The sequence below is a fragment of the Trichosurus vulpecula genome, chromosome 9 (genome assembly GCF_011100635.1).
Source record: "Trichosurus vulpecula isolate mTriVul1 chromosome 9, mTriVul1.pri, whole genome shotgun sequence".
Classification (NCBI taxonomy): Eukaryota; Metazoa; Chordata; class Mammalia; order Diprotodontia; family Phalangeridae; genus Trichosurus; species Trichosurus vulpecula.
In genome coordinates this window covers 207,683,688-207,701,051 of record NC_050581.1, presented here as the reverse complement: position 1 = coordinate 207,701,051, position 17,364 = coordinate 207,683,688, and the positions used below count along the sequence as shown (strand labels likewise).

Sequence of the window (17,364 nt, the reverse complement as noted above, 5' to 3'; positions counted from 1 at the left end):
GTGATATAACATCCACAGAGAGCCTTGGAGCGAGCTCGGGCCTGGACTACAGGCATGCAGGCCTCTAGGGGTGCTCCAGAGATCAGCCAGCCTCCCTGCCTCCAGGCTTCCGTCTGCTCTCTCCGTCTCCGGGCTCAGCATCTCCGTTAGCTCCGGGTCACACACCAATTCCTCTGGTGCCGGAAGCCAACCCCCACCTGGCTTTACAGGCTTCCTACATATTATCCAACTTCAGTGCCTTTGCATTGGCTGTGCCCCATGATGTCATTCCATGCCTCTTTACCTCCATTGCCCGGAAACCCTAGTTTGACTCAAGACATGAACCCTTCCCTGACCACCAAGCTGCTTGAGCCTCCCCCATGCCATATATTTTGTGCCTTCTGTATACTGTTATATTACTGTATATATTGTTAACCCTAGCTGGCTTCATTGGGAGGCTCTCCACCTTCTCAGTGCCCTTCCTAAAAGATGGCTCCCAGACCAGATTGCTTCTCTCATGGAGGTATCAGACCAGGAGACAGGGCCCAGCTCCAAATCCACCGATTGGAGCCCAAGGCCACAGGAAATACCACCTGGCTCCCATCTTGCAGTGTTGTCTTAAGAGTCTCTAAGGGGGGACTTTGCCCATACCCTTGTGAAGTTCAGACTGCCTAATGCATCTGGCAGCCTTCCCATCTGCAGACCCCATGAGAAGAGAGATGAGGCGAATATGACAGCCTGAGCCCAAGAGGGCTGGTCACTGCTGTCTTTACAAGGGATCTCTTGTAAGAAACCCCACCCCAAGCTTTCTAGAATTCTCTCTGATATCTTCAGGGCAGCAGGACATGTTCACCCACTCAGAATCCTCTCAAGATGAGCAGTTCTGATAAATATTCCACAAATGTGGGGCTTCAGTCATGTAATTTATTCAATCAACATAGGAAACATTTGTTAGAGCAGCATGGGGAGAAGTGATGTTTGGCACTTTTCCCTGGAAACGTTCACAGTCTGCTCAGAGGGGTCAGTGTAGTGCCTGGGCAGCCTGGCCAGCTTCCTGGGAAGTTTCCATTCAGATCATTTCACTGATTTGGTCCGTGGAAGTGTGTCCATGTATTTGCATATGACAGAAAGCATGACTTCATCTGCACCCGCCCCTATGGATATTAGGCGTAGGTCTCTGAAATGAAGGGACAGCAGGTAAGGTGTCAGACCTTGGAATGGGGTTTCTCCCATGCCAGCCAAGGCACTGGCCAATTAATAACATTTTTAAAATAAATTTATTTACATTCTTTTTAACATTCTTTTTTAAAATTTTGACTTCCAAATTCCCTCCAGCCCCTTCCTTGCCAATTGAGAAGGCAAGCAATGTATCAACTATACATGTGAAATCACACAAAACACTTTCATATTTGCCATCTCTCTCTCTCCCTCTCTCTCTCTCTCTCTCTCTCTCTCTCTCTCACACACACACACACACACACACACATACACACAAGAAATACAGTGAAAAAATTAGACTTCACTCTGTACTTGGTTCATCTCTGAAACGACAGTATTTTTCATCATGAGTCCTTCAGAACTGTCATGAATCATTGTATTGATCACAGTAACCAAGTCTTTCACAGATTAACAGCATTCTAAAAGCACATTCCTCACAACTCCCTTATGAAAAGATGACTGCCTGCCCCACAGTGGAGGGATTCCCCAAGCTCATCTCAGCTGGACCAGAATGGACCAGGCAGGATAGTTCTCCTGGGAGGGTGGAGTTTTCAGTGGTTCCCTGAGCCTGAGACCTGCCTTCCGTGCCTAGTACCTCTTTTTAATCCCCTCCATTTGAGAATTTGTGTTCTTAGCTGGGCCCCCAAGGTGTCTCTGCTAACTAACATGCCCTCCACTTATTTCGGTACTGAAAGGATGCATTGGACCCCTGCTCTATCCCTCCACCCCAGCTTTAGGAGTTGGTCTCTGTGGCTAAGTACAAATGTCACCTGAGTGGCCAACTCCCAGGTGTTAGTTGGACTGAATTCAGGTGGATGGACCAAACCAGAGGATGGTCTGTTTTCTGATCTGGGCAATGTCGGAGGAGGGCATTGCCAGAAGATGGACCCTAACCCTCTCCAGTAGCCTGCGGACCCCCCCTGAAAAGGCTGTGGTTTTGGAGAAGCCCTTGTGTGAAGGTGCTGCCTATAGTCTCGGTTTGCTGGGTTCCAAGTTTGGTACACTGAGTTTCCCTAAAACAAGGAATACTCACACAGGCCATTCTGGTATGTGTGTGGCCCCCCATGACATGGTTGGCATAAGCAGAGGAGGTCCCACTGATGATGGAAGACTGAGTGTCCTCAGCCCCAGGTGGACCAAGGTCTAAAGAGTTTCCGCCAAAAAACTGTGTTTGATATTCACAAGCACCTTCCAGCAATGAGCAAATCACTTGCTTAGACACGTGTGTGTGTGGTCATTCTCTGTCCAACCTGAAGGGACCTGAGAGCCCTAGCCTTGGGTATTGGGGCACTGAGGCCCAGAGAAGGGAAGGAGCTGCTCGTGTTTAGTGTCTGCTAGCAATGAGAAAACACAGACAGAGAACAACAGTCATTTCACTAACTGCCTCATCCCTATCTTCCAAGGGTGCCGTAAGGATCAAGTGAGATAATATGTGTAGAGTGATCTGTAAACCTTAAAGTGCTGGCTATTATTCTGGCTATTATTTTTATTGCTATTTCATTACATCCTGGGTTGGGGAGGATGCAGGGGATGGGAGACAAATACATACATGTATAAGTAAGAATGCATGTTTTGGGAGGATTGAGGAGGACCTGGTGGAGATGCTGTCATAGGAAACCTTTGAGACTCAAGCAGAGTGAAATCCATGGTGTAATAATCACCCAAAATGCTGATCTCATCCTCTGTGGGGGCAGAACCTGGGGACTTACCCTCTGACAGGCCGAGTGTGATGGATTTGGAGTCAAGACTCGGGCTTCCGTGTCACCTCAGACCCTTCGTAAGTCAGGAGGACAATGGGCTAGCTGCTAAACAGCCCAGAATCTCCACTTCCTCATTTGTAGAAAGACCATATTACCTTCATCACAGGGCTGCACCAGGAAAGCATCCCGTGAGCCCAAGGTGCCCTCTAAATGCAGGGTATTCCCTTTTTTCTTTCACATTTTGTTCCAGTTCCCTGATTCCTATCCTAATTGTGTGACGTCTATAAAAATGTACTTTTATGAGTTCTTGGTGGCCTATGATATAATCAGGGTGAGTCACTGCCTTGTCTACATATTAATAAAATTCACTTATCAGATAAGTCCATAGATATGGGGAGAGGGGACTAGGAGGGAACAGACCTTCCTTAAGTCCCTACTGTGTGCCAGGTACTGCGCTGAACATGTTGCCAGTACAACCTCATTTGTTATGTCTGTTTAATTGATCCTAGCACACTGCTCAGTTCCACACATTCGTTTGCTTCTTTCTTCTTCAATTTGTCACATTCTAAAAGTTGAAATCTCCCACTCTTCAGTTTGGTCCTTTTTAAATGCAGGTAATATTTCCCTTAAGCGCTTATTAGCTGCTGTGCCCTTAAGTAGACATATGTATGTTTAACATCGATCCATTTACCCTGACAATATAGTTCCCTTTACCATGATATAGTTCCTATGCTTGTCTCTCTTAATTGTCTCTCATTTAAAATCAACAAAATCATGTTTGTAACATCCTGTGTTCTAGAATCAGTTGGCACATTCCCCTGGTAAATGCCTTTCTGCCTTAACTGTGTTTCCTGCTGGAACCCTAATGTTTGACCTTTCAAGGACATTTAAAGCCTTCAGAAGGCCCCAAACTACCCATTCCATCACGGAAATTAGGAATGCCAGCAGATGGTAGAACAAAAGAAAGTATAATTATTCTCTGTTGATTCTCTGAAACAAGCTCACCTGAAGAGTCTGCTGACCAAGGCATTGTGGGTGTATCCCATGGCCCCCCAGTACTGGAGACAGCTGTCAGCCACCTCACGAGAAAGACGACCCGCCTTTAATTTACCCATCGACACCAGCTTGGTTGCATCGAGGCCTCGCATGTACTGAGCTGGAGATAGGGAGATGAGTGTGAGCTGATATGACCTGCTTAGAGCCACCCTTTTCCCTCATAGGCTCTGGCCTCCTCACCTACAGTCCGGTACAGCAGTGATCGAAGCAGCTCCAGCTCCGTGGCCAGCTCTGCCAGACGGAAATGCACCACTTGGCTGTCCAGCAGGGGCTTGTTGAAAAGGATGCGATTCCGGGCATACTCTGTGGTCTGGTGGATAATGTTGGTCAGTGGACTCAGCACTAAGGGACAGAGAGCAGCATGGCCACTTCCAGAGAGTGGCTGTTGGGCCTCCCCATCACGGGGCCTTTTATAAAAAGACCAACCATGACAAAACCCTGAAAAACCTGAATTCTGATCCAGCTTCACTGACCTGCCCTCGCTGAGTTCCCAAACCTTCCAAGAACCATTGGAAGTCTCTTTCCTGCTCTGGAAATACGGGACAAGAGCTCAGAACCCAGAAAACAATTGACATTAAATTAAAGCTACTTTGTTTTGAATATTGTTGGCGAGAATATGCAGGTAGAAATACTCTATGTAGAGGACCTGAGAAGGGTAAAGGGTCCATCTGGATCTGTGTCATGTACCAGAGAGAATGAAGCAGGGGAAGCCCTCAGTCTCCTCATGGATCTGGGAAGAACAGGACCACCAATAGTGGTCTCCTGCCTTCTTCCAGTGATCAAATGAGATAATATTTGTTAAAAAAAAGCACTTAGCACAGTGCCTGGCAGATAGGAGGGACTATAGAATGTCTAACCCCCTCCCTCTCCCCTGCCATCCTTTCCCTCCCATGGTCTCCATTTTGGAAACCCCCATATAAACTCTGACCCGGAGATGAGGATCCCACAGCCTGAAAGTTTCAGCCCCGTGCTATGGAACATGTTGGGAACTTTGGGACGAGATAAAATCCCCAGTTCACGTGTACACCAGAAGGATGCTGCAGGCTCACGTCTGGGTGAGAAATGTGCTGGCTACTGACTTGTGCTGTGGAACCTCCGATAAAGGAGATGGCCAATGAGAATGACTCACAGAGGGCAGATTACCAGGCGACCAGTCCCGGCTGCCCAGGCAGTCGGGACAAAGGGCGGAGCCAGCAACGCCCCCTCCCCTCCAGCCAGCCCTCTTCTTTACCCGCGGCTGTTGCAGCCATCCGCTCCTCTTGGAACTGCAGCATCTGGTACTGGAAGCCCTGGCCTTCCTCCCCAATGAGGAACTTCCTGGGCACTCGGACATCCTCGAAAAATACCTGAACTGTGTCTGATGCCCACATGCCCAGCTTTTCTATGTTCTTGGAAACGTGAACGCCTAGGAAGGAACAGAGACATTGTGAGCGAGCGAAGTTCACACTCCCTGGATGCATGGGAAGCAGCGCGTTTCCCTTATTATCGTTGAGAGGCAGAGTTCCAAAACAGACGGACCTGGGGCCGCAGGAGAGCCTGGCAGGGCGTCTCCAGCCCCCCAGTATTCCGTGATGGAGACTCTGCTCTCTGGCGATAGGGTGCTGGTCTTGTACTCAAGACCTGAGTGGGTATCCTGACGCTGTTCCTTGCTGATGGAGTGACTCGGACAAGACAGTTAACTATGTGCCTGAGTTTGCTTCCTCGAAGGATGGGGCTGAAAAGGAAAGTGCTTTTGTCGTTACGGGTCTCTCTCCGGTCCCAAAGTGTCACATGGATAGCCCCACATGTCTCCTCACAACAGCCTGGGGCTGGACGATGTGGGATGGGAGGGATCACGATGGGCTTCTGGGACCAGATCTCTCACAATCTAGACTTAAATATGACATGAAATAAGAGTGAAACATGCAGACCCTATATCGGAGTGCTTACTAGCTCATGAAGGGGGGAGGAAGGGACAGAATTTGGAATTCAAAAATTCACCAAAAAAAGTTAAAAATTGGTTAACATGTAATTGGAGGGAAATAAAACATTATTTAAAAAATAAGAGCGGTGTCAGATGACCTGGAACTGAGCATTTCTTGGGGGAGACAAGAAAGGGGCTTGGAGACAACAGCCTCAATGGCCCAGCAAGTCCCACTTTCAAACTGGAGTCAAGAGGGAGGGAGACAGAAAGCTTAGTTGTCATCCTTGCTGACACCTGGTGGGAGGTACTACATTGTCATGATTCCATTTTACAGATGAGGAAGCTGACCTTCAAAGAGGTGAAATTACTTGCCCAGGGTTGCCCAGGTGGTGCCAGACACACAATTCAAACTAAGTTCACTGCAGCATCTTCATGAGCAAAGAGAAGCAGGCAGTTGTAGTGGAGAAGAGTCAGAGAGGCCGGGTGGGTGGTAGAACATCTCCCAAGGAGTAAGCAAGGCCTGAGTGACATTTGGAGGTCAGAAGCACACTTGGCGCTCTTCCTGAAGGAGTGGGACCTGGCTCTAAAGGGGAGTCAGGAGCTGTTCACCCCACAAGGAAGAGACCATGGTGGCTCCCAGGCCAGTCAGAGGAGAGAGCAGCCAGTGACAATCTCAAGAAGAATGGAGGCCAGTGGGCCATGACCAGGCTATTTGTCCCCCTAGAACAGGGGTGGGGAACCTTTTCATGTTGGAAGGCTGCATTAATATTTAGCTGTAGTCAAATTGGGCTGCATTCAAGAAACTTCAATTAGATGTGCCTAAAAATATACATTATTTTGTAAAAATCTAACTACTATGTACTCAATAATTTCAATAAGTAAAAACTATTTGCTAATTTTAAAGTTAACTAACCTTTTAATGACTTTGTCAGGTCTGCTTTTTATTGGAAAGCTTTTGAATACTTGGCTGCAGCATTTAGGATTAGTTTCAGTTTCAGTTGATCCTCTCTCTAGATAATTATCAGTCATTTGTGACCTTAAGAGTGTCTTGATTTGGGTCAGGTAGGAGAATGTAGATCCACAGCAATAAGTGGTTGAAAAGCAAGAAAGCATTTGGGGGGGCATGTTGCTGAAGACTTGGGTAGTCTATTGCATTTCTTCATATTTCAACTGGATCTTTCTTAGCATCAAACAATGACTTTAAAATGTCGTCTACTGAGAGCTCAATCAATTCCATCCGTAGTTCTTCGGATGCCTTGGTGTGACATCATGATTCTCAAAGTCAGTGAACCTTTCCTTGTGTTCTCCAATTAGTAGGTCAGTAACGGCTTCTTATTTTTAAATGATTCACATATACCACCCTACTCATCAATGACCTTTGCTAACTGGGGAAATGTTCACCCAAAATTTCCTTTCAGAGAGGTGTTTTGAAAAAAGAGAGCTTTTTTAATGCTTGTATTTTTTTTTGCCACATATCACATATAGACAGTGTTACCTTGCAAGGAAATATTTGAGTCATTTTGATCTGACATGATATCACACATAAATGCAGCATTCCCGTAGAAATCATCTTTCAATAATTCACATCACTGGTTCTGTTCTTCTTAAAATTTAATCATCTGTTCTCATAGAGATACAATTTTGACCTGTCCTTGTGACAGCCAATGCACTTTAGAATGATATGGCAAATCCCCATTGAATACTTCATCATTCAACTTTAGCATGTTCCAAAAATGACAATGCTGTGTTGCATTTGCATGAATATACTTAACAATACTTAAACTTGTTGCAAAGTGTCACTTAAAATAGCACAGAGATTTTACTGATGCAAGAGACAATGAAAAGAAATGAGAACATCTGCATCTGTTGAGACTTTTTTTTAAATCTATGCAATAAACCCTTCATGTTTTCCTGTCATGGAAGGTGCACCATCTGTACATACACTTACTAAATTTACCAAATTCAATCCAACTTCATGACATTTGTCTTAAAGTTGTTAAAGATCTCTATTCCCCGTGTTCTATTCAGAAGAGTACCCAAAGCGAGTTCATAGCAAAGAAAACCTTCTGTTATCACCCGAATGAAGTATAAGACCTACGCCGAGTCAGTAGTAACAGTTGGTTCATCCAAAGCGATTGAATAACATGTATTTTCTTTTTGAAGTATTGCATGAAGTTGTTCCATTAAATTGAAGGCTAATTCACACTGCTGATCAGTTATAGTTCTTGAAAGAGGCCCTTGTTTGTTCTTTGAAACATTATCGGGCATCTAAGCATCCTACAACTTCGACAATGCATTCTTTCACAATTTCTACATCACTGAATGGCTTCCCTTTTTTCCTGAGTATATAAGCTATGTTGCTTTAGTGGCATTATTTCCAAAGAATTGTCTTTGCTTTTGCTTTTTATCTTTTAATTTCTGCAATACAACCTTTCATGCCTCTTCCTCTAATTTGAAATATTTGTGATCCTTATGTGGTTCTTTCAGCATTCTCTTGGTCTTCTTTGACATGATAGATTGTTAAGCAGACAGAATTAGAAAATACTGTCGAGCTGTGCAACTATCCACAAATTCTACTTCGAACAGAAACATGGTGTACCATTGTCAAAAGCTGATAACAGACTGGCGTACTAGACCCCCATAAACTCTCTCCGACTAGTCCATGTGGTAGTGGCGCCAATCAGGTGGGAGAACTTAGAACTAAATAATGAGTGCGGCAGCCATCAATTTGGCCCTCATGGCTTACTATAGTTCTAATTGTGGTGGTCAGTTGGGGAGGGTTATTTCATTGAAACTTATTTTATTTTTTGGCATTTTAAATACATTCATTTTAAAAAGAAAATAAAAAGTATAAAAGATGAACAAAAATGTATTAATAAAAATAAAAGGATTTTTTCTGCAAAGTTTGGATTCAGTCAAAAGGCTGCACTTAAGGACCTGGAAGGCCATATGTGGGCTTAAGGCCACAGGTTCCTCACCTCCGCCCTAGAACAGTAGTGAGCTGTTGTTTTCCAAAAGCATGTGTCCAAGGTGGGACAGAAATCCCTACCCAGACCAAATCAGACTGAACTTTAAATGTGCACTGCTGCCTGCTTCTAGTGATGGTCATGGACACCAGTGATTGCCCCACTTTGAGGAAGATGGCCAAGTCTTAGTCAAGCAACTGAAAACATCAGGGACACAGGCATCGCTGCTCGCTGAGTTCACCTGTCTCCTCCAGCTCATTCTTAGAAGACTCTCACTTGACTGCATCTTCCTTCAGGGCTCATCTGTCACCTCTCTCAGGAGGTGGTCAGCATTCCCTGTCACTGCACTCTGAAATAAGGTTGATCATTGTTCTCTCTCTCTCTCTCTCTCTCTCTCTCTCTCTCTCTCTCTCTCTCTCTCTCTCTCTCGGCGATCATTGTTCTTAAATTGTCCAAAGCTGTTTGTCTTGACCATGATGCCAATATTACAAAAGTTGTCTCTGCTTGATTCCCTCTCAGGGTTTGTCCTCTGATGGACAAGCCTGCCCACTGGTCTCCCTGTCTCAGATCTCTCTCCACTTAAGCCCATCCTCCACTCACCTGCCAAAGCAATCCTCCCAAATTGCTCTGCCTAATCTGACCCCGACTTTCTAAACTTCTCACTCCTGTCTCCCAGCCCCAGGCACTTTCCCAGAGGGCCCGGAACTGTCACTCTCCTCCCCTCTGCCTTTCCTAATCCTTCTGGTACCTTCCTTCCATTAGTGAGCTCCAATTCATCTTGTCTGTCCAGAGGCATTTGCGTGTTAACTCTCCCAGTTTTCGCCTTTCTTTGTATCCCCAGCACTTAGCACAGTGCTTTGAACATTTGTTGTTCAGTCATTTCAATCCTGTCCACTCTCTGTGACCCCATTTGGGATTTTCATGGTAAAAAAACTGTAGGGTTTACCATTTCCTTCTCCAGCTCATTTTACAGATGAGGAAACTGAGGCAAACAGGGTGAGAAGTGACTTGCCCAGGATCACACAGCTAGTGTCTGAGGCCAGATTTGAACTCAGGTCTTCCTGACTCCAGGCCCAGCACTATATCCACTGCCTCATGTAGCTGCCCATCTTGGCACATAGTAGGTACTTAATACATGTTTATTGACCGATTCAGCAACAACTAGACTCACATAATGTTGCTTCGTTCTCATTTGCTACCCACCGCACACCATGCAACAAGTACATTAGGGTTTATCTGAACTCTGTTCTCAGAGACCGAGAGGTGACCACTCAGACACAGCTGGCCAGGTGTGCCTTTCTTGGACCATGTGAAGCATGTAGTTCCTCTACCCTTACAAGTGTAGGATCTGGTGTCCTGACCCTGGCCCCCAGTCTAAAGGTCCAGTCTTCTTTCTACTGCCCCACTCAACCCCTCCAGGACAGTGCCTGATCTTACCAGCCAGGTTCATGGGCAAACAAAAGAGGGACTTGTTGAGGTGGGGTGGTCCTGCACTGGTGTTGGCCAGTAGACACATCCAATCAGCTTGGCTCCCAGATGTTGTCCACATCTTGCTGCCATTGATGATGTAATCACCCCCTTTGAGCACAGCTTTTGTCTTGATATCTATTGGCAAAAGAGAAAAGAGAAAGATGATGGCTTTCCACACTCCAACTCATCTGGGAAGGTTGTGAGAATTGATCAGAGAAGAGACTCTGATCTGAAGGGTGCCTGGGAAGCTGTTGTATCAGCCAATCAACAACCCTTTACAAGTACCTCTTCTGTCCTTTGCTTTGCTAAGTTCTGGGGAGACAAAGGCAAAAAATGGAAACAGTCACTGTCATCAAGTGGCTTATATTCTTTCACAGACTTCATTCTATCTAGATCAGTCTCCTTTTATCACAAGGACCTGAGCCACCAAGAGGAGCCACTAAGGCCTCACGACTGGCCAAAGACATAGCTGGATCCACTGTGCTCAGCCTCTGCCTGCCACCCACCCACACACTCCACACTTCCTCCCTCCTTTTTGTCGTTGTCCTTTGTTATCAAGGACCAAAATGACATCACTATGTTGAGGTCAAGGCACAACATGTCTGACTGTGGCTGATCAGACCAGTTAAGAGCTTAGAAGGCTCTACCACAAGTTGGGCACAAATAATCCATATGAATATTTGGACCAGAGATGGCCCTAAATTTGTACATCTCTTGTTTCTTTTGAGCTATTTCAATTCCCTCATAGAGCACAACACCTTCTCTGAGGAAGGCATGCCTTTGTCACTGGAACACCACCAGGCAGGAAGGAGGATGAGGTTCTGGTCAACTAGTGTCTACAGGATGCCAGTTCTGGTCATGCAGCCACCCAAAGAGGTTCTTCTTCATCACACAGTTAGCAGACCAAATGCAGGTACAGAATATCTGGGCATGCTCCCAAGTCATCCATGCATTAGCGAGCCCCTCTGCACAAGCTCGTAGTCCATTCCCCTATCACACTTTGAAATCCACTTTCCCCAAATTCAGGGTGTATTCTAGCCGTTGCTGGCATTCCTCACTTTTGTTTTTTGTTTTTTTTTTTCCCAGAAGAAAAGTTTCAGCACACATCTAGGTAAAGTCCCTCCTCATAACTAGACGATACTTCTCTTGTCATCTATTTGCTGAACCCCTTTCTGTCCCAGTGGTTTCCAGTTTGCTGTGATCATAGTATCATTTCTGTTTTTCTTTCATTGATCTTTGCTCTCCACCCAGTTTCCCACCCTGGCTCCTGAATGAGGATAGTTTGTTAACAGACAATACTCTGCTCCCCACCTCCCACCCCCACAAGATAGGTCTTTTCCTATCTTGTTCCCTTTAAAAAGGTATACCCTTAGAAGCAACCAAAGCAGTACTTAGGGGAAAATGGATATCTCTAATTACTTACATCAATAAAATAGAGAAAAAGCAGATCAACCAATTGAGTATGCAACTAAAAAATTAGAGAAAGAACAAATTAAAAATCCCTAATTAAACAACAAATTTGAAATCCTAAAAATCAGAGGAGAGATTAATAAAATTGGAAGTAAGAAAACCATTTAACTAATAAATAAAACTAGAAGTTGGTTTTATGAAAAAAAAACTAATAAAATAGATAAACCATTGGTTAATTTGATTTTTAAAAAAAGAAAGAAGAAAGCCAAATTACTAGTATCAAAAATGAAAGGGGTAAATTCGCCACTAATGAAGAAGAAATTAACCTTAACCCTAAATGCCCAATTATATGCCAATAATTTTGACAATCTAAATGTAATGGATGAATACCTACTAAAATATGATTTACCCAGATTAACAGAAGAAGAAATAAAATACTTAAATAATTCAATCTTAGAAAAAGAAATTGAACAAGCCATCAATGAATGAGCTTCCTAAAATAATCCCTGGGACAAAATGGATTCACAAGTGAATTCTACCAAACATTTAAAGAACAATTAATTCCAATACTATATAAACTATTTTTGAAAATAGGCAAAGAAGGAGTTCTACCAAATTCCTTTTATGACACAAATATAGTGTTTATACCTAAACCAGGAACAGACAACACAGAGAAAGAAAATTATAGAACATTTTCCCTAATGAATACCGATGCAAAAATTTTAAATAATATTCTAGCAAGGAGAATGCAGCAATATATCACAAGGATCATATATTATAACCAGGTAGGATTTATGCCAGGAATGCAGGGCTGGGTTCACTATCAGGAAAACTATCAGCATAATTGACTGCATCACTAAGAAAACCAAGAGAAATCATATGATTATCTCAATAGATGCAGAAAAAGCCTTTGACAAAATGCAGCACCCATTCCTACTAAAAACATTAGAGATCATAGGAATAAACAAAGCTTAACTTAAAATGGTAACTAATATTTATCTAAAACCATCAGCAAGCATTACCTGTAATGAGGATAAGCTAGAAACCTTCCCAATACAATCAAGGATGAAGCAAGGATGCCCATTATCACTTCTATTACTTAATATGGTATTTGAAATGTTAGCTATAATGATAAGAGAAGAAAAAGAAATTAAGGGAATTAGAACAGGCAATGAGAAAACAAAACTATAATGCTTTGCAGATGATTGGATGTTAATACTTAGAAAATCCTAGAGGATCAACTAAAATACTGCTTGAAATCATCAACAACTTTAGCAACGTTGTAGGATATATTACCAATGAAGTGCAGCAGCAAGAGATGGGAAGAGAAATTTCATTTAAAATAACTATAGACAATAGAAAATACTTGAGAGTCTACGTGCCAACACAAACCCAGGAACTATATGAACACAACCGTAAAGCACTTTTCACAAAATAAAGTCAGATCTTAAACAATTGGAAGAATAGTAATTGCTCATGGGTAGGCTAAACCAATGTAGTAAAGTGACAGTTAATTAATCTATTATCTAAATTAATCTATTTATTCAATCCCATACCAATCAAAACTATCAGAAAATTATTTTATAGAGTTAGAAAAAATAATAACAAAATTCATCTGGAAGAACAAAAGCTCAAGGCTATCAGGGGAATGAATGAAAAAAATGGGAAAGAAGTTGGTCAAGCTGTACTAGATCTCAAACTGTTATATAAAGCACTAATTATCAAAACAATCTGGTTTGGCTAACATGACAAAACAGGGAAATGATAAATGCTGGAGAGGATGTGGGAAAATTGGAACACTGTTACATTGTTGGTGGAGTTGTGAATTGATCCAGCCAATCTGGAGAGCAATTTGGAACTATGCCCAAAGGGCTATAAAAATATGCATACCCTTTGACCCAGCAATACCACTTCTAGGACTGTATCCCAAAGAAATCACACAAGTGGGAAAGGGACCCGTATGTACAAAAATATTTACAGCAGCTCTTTTTGTGGTAGCAAAGAATTGGAAATGAAGGGGATGCCCATCAACTGGTGAATGGCTAACCGAATTGTGGTATATGAATGTAATGGAATATTATTGTGCTATAAAAAATGAGGAGCAGATGGACATCATTATAACCTGGAAAGACTTATACGAACTGATGCTGAGTAAGGAAAGCAGAAGCAGGAGAACATTATACACAATTGCAGACACACAGTATCTGTAAGGACTAACTTTGATAGACTTGGCTCCTCTCATCAATGCAAGGTTCAGAGACAGCCCCAAAAGACTCATGATGGAAAAAGCTATCCACATCCAGAGAAAGAATTATGGAGTCTGAATGCAGATTGAGGCAAACTATTTGCTCTCTCTTTTTTTTCCTTCTTTTTTGGTTTCATTTCTTCTTTCTCATGATTCATCCCATTGGTTATAACTCTTCTTTACAACTGGACTATTATGTAAATAAGTTCAACATGAAGGTAGAACCTACATTGGATTACATGCCATCTTGGGGGGGAGGAGGGGGGAGATGGAGAGAGAGAAAATTTGGAACAAAAAACTAGTGGAACTGAGTGTTATAAACTAAAAATAAAAAATAAATTTATAAAAAAAATCTGATGCTGGCTAAGAAATGGAGTGGTGGATCAGTGGAATAGAATAGATACAAATTACATTATCATAAATGATCATAGTAATCTAGCATGTGATAAACCCAAAAATCCTAGCTTTTGGAACAAAAACTCATTATTTGCCAAAACTGCTGGGCAAACTGGAAAACAGCAGAAACTGGGTATAGATGAACATCTCACACCACATACCAAGATAAGATCAAAATGGGTGCATGATTTACACATAAAGGGTGATACCAGAAACAAATTAAGAGAATATGGAATAGTTTATCTGTCAGATTTATGGATAATGGAAGAATTTAGGACCAAAGAAGATGTAGAGAGCATTACAAAATGTAAACTAGATAATTTTGGTTATATAAAATTTAAAAGTTTTTGCACAAAGAAAACCAATGCAACCAAAATTATAAGGAAAGTGGAAAACTTGGGAGGGGGGATTTGCAACATGTATCTCTGCTAAAGGCCTCATTTCTCAAATATATAGAGAACTGAGTCAAAATCATAAAAATACAAGTCACTCCCCAATTGATAAATGATCAAAGGATACAAACAGGTAGTTTTCAGACAAAGAAATCAAAGCTATCTATAGTCATATGAAAAAATGCTCTAAATCACTATTGATCAGAGAAATGCAAATTAAAACAGCTCTGAGCTACCACCTCACATCTATCAGATTGACTAATAAGACAAAAAAGTTAAATGTTGAATGTTGGAGGGGACGTGGGAAAACTGGGACATCAATTCACTGTTGGTGGAGTTGTGAACTGATCCAACCACTCTGGAGAGCAATTAGGAACTATGCCCAAAGAGCCATAAAACTTCAATCCAGCAATAGCACTGATAGCTCTCTATCCCAAAGACCTCAAAAAAGTGGGGTGTGGGGGGGAAAGGATCTATTTGTACACAAATACTTACAGCAACTCTTTTTGTGGTGGCTATGAACTGGAAATCAAAGGGATGCCCATCAATTGGGGAATGGGTAAACAAACTGTGGCATATGATTGTGATGGAATATTGTTGTTTTATAAGAAATGACAAGCATGATCATTTCAGGAAAATATGGAAAAACTTACATGAACTGATGCACAGTGAAGTGAACAGAACCGGAAGGTTGTACACAGTAACACTAATATTGTTCAAAGAAGAACTGTGAATGACTTAGCTATTCTCAGCCATACAATGAACCAAGACAAACTGAAAGGACTAATGATGAAGCATCCTATCTGCCTCCCAAGAAAGAATTTATATTGTCTAAACACAGACTGAAGCATGCTATTTTTCACTTTCTTTTTTTGTTCAAGTCCTCTCATACAAAATGACTAATATGGAAATTTCTTACATAATTGCCCATGTATAACCTATATCTGGTAGCTTACTGTCTCAAAGCAGGGTGAAGGAGGGAGGATAGAATTTGGAACTCCAAACTTTAAATAAAAATGTAAGAAAAATTGACTGCTAATAGGCAAAAAAAAGGCAGATCAATGGATTCTCTAGATATACCGGACTTCACACCAAATGTATATAAAAGATTAATGTTTAATAAATCTTTGGAAAATTTTTGAAAGTTATGCCGTTTTATTAATCACAGTCCAGGCTCTCTCCACCAAATCCCTGGGAGGTCCCATTCACCCCCTTGCTTTAGAATCTGGAGTCCCTCCTCTTTTAAACTCCTCTTTTGTAAATTTATGGATGGACATGGGGGAAGATGAATTTATTACTGGCTCCTTTCTTGGACTTTAATACCTTTTTTGGAATTCTGTATGTCTCAAGTGCCATTCTTTCTACACTGTAGCTGCTTTCCATAGTAGATAGATGTTGGATAGACATGGGAAGTTCCCCCCACCTTCCCTTTTGAGGCTTACTTTCAAGCCATTTTGATTCAATTGGTAAACCACTAGGCAAATGCATCCTTAAGGAGCCCTCATTGGTGAGGTACTTTCCATCCCTGGCCAGAAGCCTGTTATTCCTACATTTTAAAGAGAATGGTCTAAGATTCCAGATATCATTCTCATATAGCCTCTTTTTAGCCAACACATTTTCTAAATCTTGCTTGTGAATTTGTATCCCTAGTTCTTTGCACATAGAAATGATTCACTTTTGTTCTGTCCATCCACCTCTTCTGAATCCCTCACTTTTCATGACCATTGCTAAGAGAAACTCTAGGAATCACCCAGCGCCCCCAGTGATGGCTGCCATTTAGCACCCAAGGGGAGGCAGCCCAGATAGCTGCTCACATCTTCTATTGTTGTTCTTGACCATCTATATGACCAGCCTCACCCAAGGAGAACATTCAAAAAGAACTGAGTGAGCCAACACAGATGACTCAGCAGCCTCCATTATAGAGTAACAAGGCTCATCAGTAAAACTCAGGAGAAGCTATAGGTCTGTCATGGTCCTTGGGACACTCATTCACTCACTTGCAACATCAGACCCTGCTCCGGGTTCGCTGACTCCAAGGCAGGCCACAAAATCTCCAGAAATGGACGGCACCAGGAATTGCTGCTTCAGCTCTTCAGCACCAAACCTGAAAATGCAAGAGAAGAACATGAAGGATTCAGGGCTAAAATTGTTGGGGAAAACAGCATTTTCCCTGCACCAGGAGCCCACAGGCAATTCTAGGCTTGTTGGAATAGCTGTGTGTGCGCACATATGTGTGTTCAGGTGCTTCCCCTTCACTTTTAAAACCATAAGACAAAAGGCAAAGGGTCCAGATATCTTTCCAATACAACCCTTTCTAGCCTTCTAGCTCCACACATGTGCTCATGAGCTTGAAGACCACGAGGAGTCAAGATGACAGCAATGGAAGATTAGTGATTTGAGGCTTAGCCCTTAGGGAAGGCAACTCTGACAATCCTCAGTAAAATTTATCAAACCTCTCTCAGGGGACCTTACCTGTGCAACTAGTTAGACTTACTAGGAAAGGTAGATAGATAGATAGATAGATAGATAGATAGATAGATAGATAGACAGACAGATAGAAAGAAAGAATATGGATACTGCAGGAATATATGTGTGTGATATGTAATATATACACATAATTCGAGAATTT

The 17,364-nt window shown here is 42.5% G+C and overlaps 1 protein-coding gene across 1 annotated transcript in view; it reads right to left on the bottom strand.

The window, feature by feature from the left end:
- Positions 1-883: 883 nt before the first annotated feature.
- LOC118830788 (probable acyl-CoA dehydrogenase 6) overlaps positions 884-17,364 on the bottom strand; it is a 31,773-nt gene continuing 15,292 nt past the window's right edge. Inside the window, 6 exon segments of the mRNA XM_036737731.1 lie at positions 884-1,156; positions 3,903-4,053; positions 4,134-4,295; positions 5,185-5,358; positions 10,260-10,427; positions 16,733-16,839. Coding sequence (XP_036593626.1) covers positions 1,054-1,156; positions 3,903-4,053; positions 4,134-4,295; positions 5,185-5,358; positions 10,260-10,427; positions 16,733-16,839 — 865 coding nt within the window. The 3' untranslated portion in view covers positions 884-1,053.